We start from the raw sequence: 11,801 nt of genomic DNA on the forward strand, positions 1-11,801 counted from the left end.
GATTTGCATTGTTGGGAGGGAAGCCTGGACATGCCGGATAACAGGGAACCTATTGAGTAAAAGCAATTGGGAATTAGCTTCTCTTTCCATTCTAGATGTAATTATTACCTCTGGGGTGAGCAACAGGGTTATTACATTAAAGAAACTCTGCCAGCTTAATTTTCTCCTGAGCAGGCAGATGAGACACTGCTGTGAAATAATTGTTACTTAAAAACTTAACCCTGATATCATTTTATTCAGTGTTCAAATAACACAGGTTTGTTTCCAGATTTGACATCCTGGAGGAAGGTTCAGGTCCATCAGATTTTCCTGATATTTTTAATTTTTTTGGGGGGGGTTACCATTAATATTTTTTACCAATAAACAGCAGTGCTTTGGCACTGCACTGAGGCTACGTGGCCACATCCATAGGCACCCAAATGCTTTGGAATACATGAGCTGGTCTGATTCTGCAAAAATGGGATGCCCCTGTATATTTGAGGAGTTAGCTATTAGTAAGTAATACTAATTAGATGAGGGTATAAATATTAAAATACACACCAAGGTCACTCCAAATGCAGTGTAGTGAAATCCCTCTCACTTTCCCGCCTGGAACTAATCAAGGTTTTGGCTGTAATACAATTTGTCTTTTGTTTTTAATATCTATCTCCAGATCCCTGTGCTATTGTTTTCCCAGTCCTTTGGGAGACAAATAAATGGAACCATTTGTTTCATCTTGTTAGGCTGCTGTTGGCACCACAGAGCCCAGAACCCGCTGGGCTGACGTGGAAAAAGGCTTTCTGTACTTCCCAGACAGAAGTTTTAATATTAAATGGAGAAAATGAAGAGCTGCTGCTTGGCTCCCAGCTGCATCTTTTAGCAGATGAAAAGGTCACAACCCTGACAGCTTCATCTGCTGGGATGCTGCTGGATGCCTGATGGGGAGAGTTTATCTCACTTCAGAATCACAGGTCTGACCTGGCTGGCAGCCTCTGCCTGGTGCAGTAGAGCCACAGATGTGGCAAAGTGTGATGCAACTTCCCAAAGTCTCCTGTGACACGTGCTTTCCACTGTCAGTTCTGGGGTGTCAGGACTCCTGGGACACTGGAGCTCTGGGGAAAAGGAGGAAAATGATAAAATAGTTATATAAGTTTGCAGAAAAGTCCAGTGTCTTTTGGGTTGGAATTTGGCCTGTATCTTCCCAGGGGTTGCTTTTGCAGTAGAGGAATTGTATAAATGGATCCAGGTGTGGCTGCAGGAGCTGCAGTGGCTGTGTGCTGCCCCGTGGGAGTTGGCACTACTCCGGTGCCTGGCCTGGCTGGCCTGGTTCCATCTTTTTCTCAAAAACAGGGAAAAAGACCTCTACAGTGGTGTTATCTTCCACTGGGACAATGGCCGCTGCCTGGCAAAGCTCTAGTGCCACCCACAACCCCAAGGAAAATGTGTTTGCTTCACTGGGAGCTGGTCCTCAACCCGGGGAAGAATTTGGGAAAAGCTGGTGGTGCCCTCTGGGAGCAAATCCTCAACCAGGGGGGAATTTGGGAAAAGCTGGTGGTGCCCACTGGAGGCAAATCCTCAGCCAGGGGTGAATTTGGGAAAAGCTGGTGGTGCCCACTGGGGGCAAATCCTCAGCCAGGGATGAATTTGGGAAAAGCTGGTGGTGCCCACTGGGGGCAAATCCTCAACCAGGGGTGAATTTGGGAAAAGCTGGTGGTGCCCACTGGGGGCAAATCCTCAACCAGGGGTGAATTTGGGAAAAGCTGGTGGTGCCCACTGGAGGCAAATCCTCAGCCAGGGGTGAATTTGGGAAGAGCTGGTGGTGCCCACTGGAGGCAAATCCTCAGCCAGGGATGAATTTGGGAAAAGCTGGTGGTGCCCACTGGAGGCAAATCCTCAACCAGGGGTGAATTTGGGAAGAGCTGGTGGTGCCCAGCTGGTTGCCTGTGCAGGGTGCATGGGCAGCACTCCTGGGGAGCAGAGGCTGAGCCCTCTGGAGCCGGAGCAGCCTCTGAGGCTTTCCTTGTCTTGCAGAACCCGGGCGACCTCGCGGGAGGAGAAGAACCTGCAGAGCTTCCTGGAGCAGCCCCGGGAGAAGTGGGTGGAGAGCGCCTTCGAGGTGGACGGGCCCCACTACTACACCGTGCTGGCCCTGCACATCTGTCCCCCGGAGAGGTGGCGGGCCATCCGCGGGGACATCCTGCGGCGCCTCCTCGTCACCTCCCACGCCCGCGTGGTGTCCCCGGGAGGGGCCAGCAGGTCAGTCCCCTCCCCTGGCTGGGCACACGGGCACAGAGCCCCACGGGTCACTGGCACAGGCACAGAGCCACGCGTGTCACTGTCACAGAGCCACTCCTGTCACTGTCACAGAGCCACCCGTGTCACTGTCACAGATCTACCCCTGTCACAGAGCCACCCGTGTCACTGTCACAGAGCCACTCGTGTCACTGTCACAGAGCCACCCGTGTCACTGTCACAGAGCCACTCGTGTCACTGTCACAGAGCCACCCGTGTCACTGTCACACCCGTGTCACTGTCACAGAGCCACTTGCAGCTGATGGGGAGCATGTGTAGTTTACACCAGGTGTTAACCCCTCTGAGTAACCTTTGTGCTCAGTGTTGTGGAGCTGCAGAATCCCAGCCTGGGTTGGGAGGGACCCTGAAGCCCCCCCAGTGCCACCCCCTGTCATGGCAGGGAGACCCCCAGAGCCCAGGGACACCCCCAGAGCCCAGGGACACCCCCAGAGCCCAGGGACACCCCCAGAGTCCAGGGACACCCCCAGAGCCCAGGGACACCCCAAGAGCCCAGGGACACCCCCAGAGCCCAGGGACACCCCCCAGAGCCCAGGGACTCCCCCAGATCCCAGGGACACCCCCAGAGCCCTGGGATACCCCCCAGAGCCCAGGGACACCCCCAGAGCCCTGGGACACCCCCAGAGCCCAGGGACACCCCCAGAGCCCTGGGACACCCCCAGAGCCCAGGAACACCCCAAGAGCCCAGGGACACCTTCCACAGCCCAGGGACACCCCCAGAGCCCTGGGACACCCCCAGAGCCCAGGGACACCCCCAAGAGCCCAGGGACACCGCCAGAGCCCAGGGACACCCCCCAGAGCCCAGGGACATCCCCAGAGTCCAGGGACACCCCCAGAGTCCAGGGACACCCCCAGAGCCCAGGGACACCCCCAGAGTCCAGGGACACCCCCAGAGCCCAGGGACATCCCCAGAGTCCAGGGACACCCCCAGAGTCCAGGGACACCCCCAGAGTCCAGGGACACCCCCACAGCCCAGGGACACCCCCAGAGCCCAGGGACACCCCCAGAGCCCAGGGACACCCCCACAGCCCTGGGACACCTTCCACAGCCCAGGGACACCCCCCAGAGCCCAGGGACACCCCAAGAGCCCAGGGACACCCCCAGAGCCCAGGGACACCCCCAGAGCCCAGGGACACCCCCAGAGCCCTGGGACACCCCCAGAGCCCAGGTTGCTCCAAGCCCTGCGTGGCTGCAGCTGCCCCCCAGGGCTGCTCTGGGCAGGAGCATTTCATTCTGGACGTTCCCTGGAGAGGATCAATGAGCTGATCCATGGAAACGATGCTTTTCCTTCTTCCTCCCCCACCTCAGCACTCAGCCAGGAGCTGTCTCTGAGCTGTGCCTCACTCCCTGTTTGCCTCCCTAAAGAAGCTCGTTCTGGGCCCTTTTGCTCAATGCTCCAGCCTCCATCAAATAGAAAAATAGAAATAGAAGTCAAATGCCATTGCTTTTTCAAAATAAAAAAAATCAATAGCAGCTGTCAGGCACTTGAAGCACAAGAATAAGTGCCTGACAAAGGCACGGTATTTCCAAAGAGGGAAAGGGAATTCCAGTTTCTGAAAGGATGATTTGAAATAGCTGTCATAATTAGGAATTAATTCATTATTATTCTAAGTCGCCTTAAAGGGCATTTTTATGCTGATGACATTAATTAGGTGTTTGATAAAGTCATTACATTGTGGTTGCACAAACCCAGCGTGAACCAGTGCTCTTGGAAAAGGCAGAGCCCTGAAAGGGGCTCCTCCACTGATCCCTGTGCTGCTTCCAGGCTCCCCTGGCTCCTGTTTCCCATTTCCTGCAGCCTGTCTGGATCCTGGGGTCTGACAGGCCTGGAGCTCAGGGGGTGCAGCTCTCCCCGTGGGCTGCCAGAGCTAAGCCCCGGCTGGCCTTGCTGCTTTTCAAACCCTCCCTAGGTGTTCTGTTCCTTCCCCAAGCACAGCTGTAATAAAAGCATACTGGAACAGGCAGAGCCAGGAACTTCCAGCTAAAGCATCCAGTCTCTGGAATTTCAGGGGAGCACACTCAGAAATAGTGCTCAGGAATTATGTCAAGGTTTATTCAAGGGCTTGCTTTAATCTCTGCAGACTAAGAGGGCACAAAGCCTCCCTCTGATAAAGCCTCTCAGAAATAGCAATATGGCAGTTCTGATTTCCAAGCTCTGTGCTTATTTATTCTTGTGGAAAATCAGGAAGAGGGCGATGGATGGTGAAAGGCTCTGCAGATAAGTGCCAATATCTTAAATTGCTGGCTGAGGCAGAGAGGAAGCCACTGGCTGTGACACCAGGGTAATGTCTGCATGCAAAGCATTAAAATTAGCATTCCATATTCAGGGTGTTGTCTGGGAGCAGCTCCATTCCCAGAACACTGGGGTGAAGGCTGGGGACACTCAAGGACTCATTGCTACCTGTGCATCTCAGAAAGGGACAGGAGTCACTGCAGGAACCCCCATTGCATCTTAAAAAGGGACAGCAACCACTGCAGGAACCCCCAGTGCATCTCAGAAAGGGACAGGAGTCACTGCAGGAACCCCCAGTGCATCTCAAAAAGGGACAGCAACCACTGCAGGAACCCCCAGTGCATCTTAAAAAGGGACAGGAGTCACTGCAGGAACCCCCAGTGCATCTTAAAAAGCTGAGGATCTGCTCGTGATTTGGAGCCTCCTGTAAATCCTGGGAAGGGGCAGGAGTGCTCTGCATTCCCTCTTCCCAAGGCAGCAAACCCCCACACTCCCTGTCCCGTGGGGAGGTGCCCATCCAGCTCCTCAGCTGGGCCAGTCAGGGTCACACAGATTTGGGGAGAACTGAGCCAAAAAGGGCTTCTGGCTCTGCCAGGAGTGATGGTACCACAGGTACCAGGGGGGAGATGCTCAGCACCTCCCTTGTTTTGGAAACTCTTCCTATTTAAACCCAAAGATGAAATTCCAGAATGGATCCCAGTTCTGGGTTTTTATAAATATAATTTACAAATCCCAAAGAACTGAATCGAGTGCCCGTTGTTACTGAACCACAAATTCTGGCTAAAAAAACCTTGTAGATGTTTTTCAGCGTAGCTTTCATCTGGAATTTGGGAGGAAAAGAGCATTTTGATTGTTTTCCCTTTGCTCTTCACTGTGACCTCTCTAAAACTCTCCAGAGGGAAGCAAGGCTTCCCCAGTGTCTGTGGCTTTCTGCTGGCAGTCCCTGTCCAGCTCCAGGAGTGAGCCCCAGCAGCTCCTCCATGGAACAGCTGCTCCAGGAGGTAACTACCAGCCCTAACCCACAAGGGCCTTTTAGTTTTCAATTAAAGGAGCAGACTGCAATTAGATCAAACCCGTTCACATGAAAGGAAGAGTCTGCCTTGCAGTATTTGGGAGGCCAGAATTAGCCTCGCTCTAAGTTGCTCTTCATCCCGTGGAAATTTAGTCACCTTTACTAATTGGTTTTCCTTTAAATAATTAAGCTGAGCTGCCTGAGCAGGCTGCCACCCACTAAGATGTCTGTTTTAAGGGCACACACACACAAATGGAGCCTTTTAATAAGAGCAACAAAATGTTCATTTTTCCCCCCAGAAAACCCCAGTCTGAGGCAGGTTGCAGCTGGGAACCTCTGGTGTGTTGCTGACTCACAGCAGCAGCTGAGCTGGTCCTGGGTGCATAAAAAATGTGTTTTTCCAAAGCTCTGGAGTGTTGAGCAGGGAGCACACGTGATGGGGCAGATGTACCTGAGGAGCACAGGCACAAAATTCCAAACCCATGAGAGCTGCTGGCAGGAGGTTCTGCCTTGCCAGAACCTGTTGGTGATTAATCCTGCAGACTTTGGGAGCTGCTGTCCCAGCACAGCTCTGCACCTTTTAGGGCATTCCTACTGCTCCAAACCCAGGTGCTGGATTTCCAGAAGTCCTTTCCTGGCAGGAGAATAACCAAGGATACATTAAATGGAAATTCCTCCATTTCTTCAAGGATTTCCCTCTGAGTCTTGCAGAAATGGTTTAATGAGATAGAAGCATAAAGCTGTTCTGCCACTGCTGCCCCTGGATTTGGTCATTGCTTCAGGAATCTGCTGTTCTCCAGCAGTGAACACACAAACAAGGGCTGTCCATTGTTTTTTCCCACTCTGCTGTTAGTTTCTGAGCCCTCCACTTCCCTGTGTGCTCGTGTCCTTCCTGTGGAAGAAGGTTGTACTGGCAGACCTGCCCTGCTCACTCAGCACGGCTGGAGCAGAGGGGCTGCCCAGAGAATCTCAGGTGCCCAATGTTTCCTGGCCAGCAGCACCCAGCAGGGCTCACTCAGAGCCATCCCTGCATGTCACTGGGGGCTCTGGCTGTTCCAGCCAGATGCTGTCTGTCAGGTGGGTTATCAGAGCCTGATGAGAGAGCGATTAACTGCAGAGTGATTTCCTTCTGGCAGACTGGCAGACAAGGCAGTGAAGGAATACGCCACGTACCGCTCGGGGCTGCTCTTCTGGGCACTCGTGGATCTCATTTACAACATGTTCAAGGTAAGGGGAGCACTGCAGGTCCTCTGCAGCACCTCCAGGTCAGCTCCACTTCACCCTTCTTACCCGAGCAATCCCATGAGTTTGAAAGAGAAATCAAAATTTGAAACTCCTTTCTCCAAGGTCCTTGGAAACGAAACTTCAAAGAATCCCAGGATGGTTTGGGTGGGAAGGGAGCTTACAGCTCATCCCTTTCCACCCCTACCATGGGCAGGGACACCTTCCACTGTCCCAGGCTGCTCCAGCCCCAGTGTCCAGCCTGGCCTTGGGCACTGCCAGGGATCCAGGGGCAGCCACAGCTTCCCTGGGCACCTGGGCCAGGGCCTGCCCACCCTCCCAGGGAAGGATTTTTTCCTTCTTTTTTTTTTTTTTCTGCACCTTGTAAAAGCAGAAAGGCCACAAGAAGCTGCCTGTGCTCATTGTACCCCTTGCAGTTCAGTAGCTGAAGAATTGAGAGACTTCTCCAGTTGGCAGCACTCCTGTATTGTGTATTTGCTTATTTTTCCTGGTCATTGTTCATGGAAGGAAGGACATTCCAGGCTGTGCCAGGGAAATGGTTGGGGTGAGGAAGGAGCCAGGGACAGAAAGAAACCTGCAGCTTCCACAGAGGGTTCAGTGCTCAGGGTGAGAAAATGCCTGGGACCTTGTTTCATTCTGCAAAAAAAGATCATGAAGTTGCAGTCGGGGAGTTTCTTTCTCTGCTGGTTGTTTGCAAGAGGCAGGGATGGAAATCCAGGAGCAATGGGAGAAGGCACCAGGGTTTACAGTAACTTTATTTTTTTAATGAAATCATTATTTTTGGCCTGATTGGTGTGTCTGTCCCCTGTCAGAAGGTGCCTACCAGTAACACAGAGGGAGGCTGGTCCTTCTCTCTGGCTGAGTTCATCCGACACAACGACATGCCAATCCACGAGGCTGCAGACAAGGCCCTGAAAACCTTCCAGGAGGAATTCATGCCAGTGGAAACGTTTTCTGAGTTTTTGGATGTGGCTGGTGAGTGTTTGCTTGCCCTTTTATAGGCTGCCTTGTGCAGCTCGTGACTGGAGCCAGCAGCATTCCTGACACTGCTGCAGCTCGTGGGGAGGGGACAGGGAAAGGAGGGATCAGCACTGCCCAGCCACGGCCTGGGCTGTCCCCAGACTGCTGGGACACACACCTGAGCAGCCCCAGGCAGGAAAACCTCCCCCCGCTCTGTTAAACATCTGTAGCACAGCTGGAAGGTGGTTTGGGGGGGTCTGTGGTGGAAGCTGGTGAGCAGATGTGACCGGGCAGCAGTTGGGTGCAGCCAGAGTTGCTCCCCAAGGATTTTGGTACCTCCAGGAGTCAGGAGATGCTGAAAACCTGCAGGGAGGCTGGAGCTGCTCTTTCTTCTCTCAAAATCTGTGCCCCAGGCCAGTCTCTCACTGCCCAGCACAGGGAGCAGAGCTGGGTCCCTGGAGCTGCCCAAGAGCAGTTCCATATGGATTTAGTGTTTCAGAAAATTCCCACTTCAGTCCCTCCTGCACGTGCATCCAGCAGGGTTTACCCTGCTCGTGTCCAGCCCTAAAATATCCCTGCAGCTGTCAGTAGCTCACACACATGGCCCAGCACAAATCCCTGCTGGGGCAGGACAAACAGGGGCTGATTCTTCTCTCTTGCCTTCTTCTGTTCAAAGGACTCTTGTCAGAAATCAATGATCCCGACAGCTTCCTCAAGGATCTCCTGAACTCCATCCCCTGAGCCGCCAGCACGGAGAAGCTTTGGGCAGAGCCTCCATTGCTTGCCTTCCACCCCTCTGTGTCCCTCCTCGTGCAGTCTTTCCCTTTCCCAAGGAGTGCTGCAGTTTTTTGTTGGAATATTTTTTGTTTTGTTTTCCTTTTTTTTATTTTCTACAATTTTTCTTCATGGAGTGATTTGGAATTTAGATTTGTTTTATCTTGTGTTTCAGCGCTTCTATCTGTAAAGCCTTGTGCATTCAAGCTGTTTGAAAGAACTTGTACAGAGAGGAATCCAAACCAGTAAATCTTAATGCTTTAGTGTGCACCTCTTTGAAGTTAAATAAACCGAACAAATGGGTAAGCTGGGCTGGACTAGTGCTTGAACCAGGCAGGAGCCTGAATGCCAAGGTGTTCCTCACATTTCCTTCCAGAGCTGCTGCTCTGTCCAGCCCTGGGCCTGCTCAAGGAGCCCCAGGGAGCAGGAGGCTCCCAGAGGGAGCAGCCAGGCACTCCCTGCTGCACTGGCAGGGTCTGTGTGGGGCTGGAGCCTCGGGGGCCCTGCAAGGACAACTTCCCTTCCCTTCCCTTCCCTTCCCTTCCCTTCCCTTCCCTTCCCTTCCCTTCCCTTCCCTTCCCTTCCCTTCCCTTCCCTTCCCTTCCCTTCCCTTCGTGCAGCAGCAGCTCTGTGTCCCCTCCATGGAGTTCAGAGCCTGTCCTGGCTCCCTCCCAGGCTGGATCCAAAGCTCACTGTGCCTCTGATGGATGGCTCCTCTCTGGGGGCTGCTCCCATCCCTGTCCCCTCTCTGGGAACCCTTCAGCTCCGGCCAGGGCAGCCCCAGCCCCCTGCATGCCCTGCTCTGAGCCCAGCACTGTTCCCCACCTGTGCATGCTGGAAACTCACCTGGCACAGTTCTGCTGACACCTGGTGAGGCTGGAATCTAATAAAGCTTTCCCTGCCTTCCTCGTCTCTGTTTGAACTTGAATTTCCTAGCACAGTCCTGTCCCAGAAATAATAATAATAATAATAATTTTAGAGGCTGAATAACTCAGCAGCCCTTTGGTGCCTGCTGTTAGTGCTGGGGTTGGCAATTAGCAGAGGGCTGAAGGTGCAGTGTTTTTGTTCTCACCTCCACGGGGCTGATGTCACTCCTGGCAGCTGGAGCTGCTGCTGAGGAGGGAACTGGGCAGGAAATGCTCGGGGAGGTCTGGTTGCTGTCCCACAAGGGGCTGTGGCTGTGTCGGTGGCTCTGTCTGGCCCTGTGAAGTGCAGGATTGCTGCTGTGGAGCTGGCTCTTTGGAGCAGCAATCCTGCACCTCTGCTGCCCTGGAGCCACATCGGAGAGCAGGCACAGCTCTGTGGGAGCCCTGCAGAGTCAGGGCTGCCAGTGCCCTCTCCAGGCTGCAGCTGGGCTGCTCGGGGTGGCTGCAGGAGTCACTGGGGGCAGCCTGGGCAGTGCCAAACCCCTCCCAAGCAGCTCCCCAGGAGCCTGGGCTGTGTGCCTGTGCTGCTGGAGGCTCAGCACGGCCAGGACCGAGGCCCCGCCGTGTTCTGGCTTTGCCATTTGTGTAACAGGGAGGGGGGAAGGTTTGGGGGCTGGCAGGAGCACCAGGCTGCCTTCCTTCCCTGCTCGGGGTCTTTCCTCACAAAACCAGGTCTGGTCTCCTGCAGCCACAGCTTCGGGGTGCCCTCAGCTCCTGCCCAGCTCTGCCAGCCTGGCCAAGCAAGGATGGTTCCTTTGGCAGGACCTTCTGCAGCTTTCCCAGGCTGGAAATCCCGATTTGCTCCACCTGTTCTGGCACAGATCTTCTGTAAAACCAGATTCAGCTGCTGCAGGAGCTGGTGGAGTTCCTAGCAGGCAAATCCCTGGGTTTCCACCCCTCAGCTGGGTCAGCAGATCCTCGGAGCTCCCAGGAGCACAACATGGTCACTGCTCAACACTGATGGCGTTGAGGAGGTGGCATCTTGGATGGAGGTTTGAAACTGTGTTCTTGCAAGAAGCTCCCCAGAGCTGTCCTGGGTGGCTTTGCAGAGGCCCAGAGATGTATTTTGGAAAATAAAGGTGGTGCAAGCAGTGGCTCCCTGCCCAGGGCACAGCGGGGCTGGGATTTCGGGACAAGCCAGAGCTGAAAAGAAGGTGGGAACATCCTGACAGTGCTTGGGAGCAGATCGGCCTGGGAGGGACTGAAGGTGACAATAACAACCCCAGCAGAGGTGGAGAGGGACAGGAACAAAAGGGAAGTGTTTTGGAAAGTTTCAGCTGGTCCAGGCCACACAGAGAGGCTCCAGCGTTCTCAGTGCTGCACAAAGGCAAAGAGCTCCAGGCTCCAGAATCCCCTGGACCGGGGCTGGGAAGTCAGCAAAGACTTTGGGGGAGTTTGTTCCTTAAATTAGGAATGAGAAAGCTGAGAGAAGACGCCTCCAAATGGATGAAATTACTCAAAGAGATGAACTGAACCATGAGCTGAACAACAGAGAGTCAACCCCCTCTGCAGAAAAAATTTATTTATTTGCCAAAGACATTATTTGGGGGAAAGAAGTTCTTTGGATGAGCTGTGGGATTGCTTTGAACCTGACTGTGGGCAGGAGCTCCCCAAATTTCTGCCATCCCTGTGCTGGGTTGGGCTCCAGGATTTAATTAATGTGGGGATTAATTAAATCTGGGGAGAGCAGGGACCTGCTGGCCCCCCCACCTGCTGCAGGTGACACAGAAGCCTGACCTTCCCCAGGTATTCCATGATGCTTTCCTTGTCCTGCTGCCTCCTCCCCCTGTAATTCCCTTTTCCAGCTCTTCTGGAAGTGCAGCACAGCTGAGGGCCCTTCCCTGCTCCTCTCTGCCTCCCCCACCAGCTCCCAGCCAAACTCTCCTGCTCTGTCTCTGCAATTCCCCAGAAATGTTTCCAAACAAGCAGGGCTGGAGCTGCTGCCCATAAACACACAGTGAGCTGCAACGTTCCAGTGCCACAAAAGAGTCCCTGGACTTTTTCTGGTGGAGGAAAAGAGATTTTCCTCCCGGGACGTGTGTCTGTGGCACTTCCAGGACACGGCAAGACCGTGGTGGAGCCTCGAGGGACCTGGTGGGGACATCTTGGGGCTGCAGTGCCCCAGGCCTGGATGGAGTCCCACATTTTCCTCCAGGTTCTGCAGGAATGATGGTGTGGCCACACTGCAGGCCCTGGGTGCACGCAGGAAATCCTGCAGGATAAATCCTGCAGGGTTCCCTCCTGGCCTTTGGGACAGCCCAGGTGCAGCTCAGGGCTGGTTCCTGATCACTTCACACCCCAGGGAGCTCAGGGATCCTCCGGGCACCTGAGTGACAGAAACGAGCACAAAGCCACCAAGTCCAGG

General features: G+C 54.0%; 1 protein-coding gene across 5 annotated transcripts in view; it reads left to right on the forward strand.

Annotated features, from left to right (window-relative positions):
- Positions 1-8,816, forward strand: part of UBR4 (ubiquitin protein ligase E3 component n-recognin 4) — an 85,752-nt gene extending 76,936 nt beyond the window's left edge. For all 5 annotated transcript variants that reach the window (XM_068171578.1, XM_068171579.1, XM_068171580.1 and 2 more), the window contains 4 exons: positions 2,011-2,235; positions 6,671-6,761; positions 7,589-7,751; positions 8,413-8,816. In XM_068171578.1, coding sequence (XP_068027679.1) covers positions 2,011-2,235; positions 6,671-6,761; positions 7,589-7,751; positions 8,413-8,477 — 544 coding nt within the window. In that variant the 3' untranslated portion in view covers positions 8,478-8,816. The remainder of the gene's footprint in view (positions 1-2,010; positions 2,236-6,670; positions 6,762-7,588; positions 7,752-8,412) is intronic.
- Positions 8,817-11,801: the final 2,985 nt, after the last annotated feature.

This window comes from Anomalospiza imberbis, chromosome 23, assembly GCF_031753505.1.
Source record: "Anomalospiza imberbis isolate Cuckoo-Finch-1a 21T00152 chromosome 23, ASM3175350v1, whole genome shotgun sequence".
NCBI classification, from domain to species: domain Eukaryota; kingdom Metazoa; phylum Chordata; class Aves; order Passeriformes; family Viduidae; genus Anomalospiza; species Anomalospiza imberbis.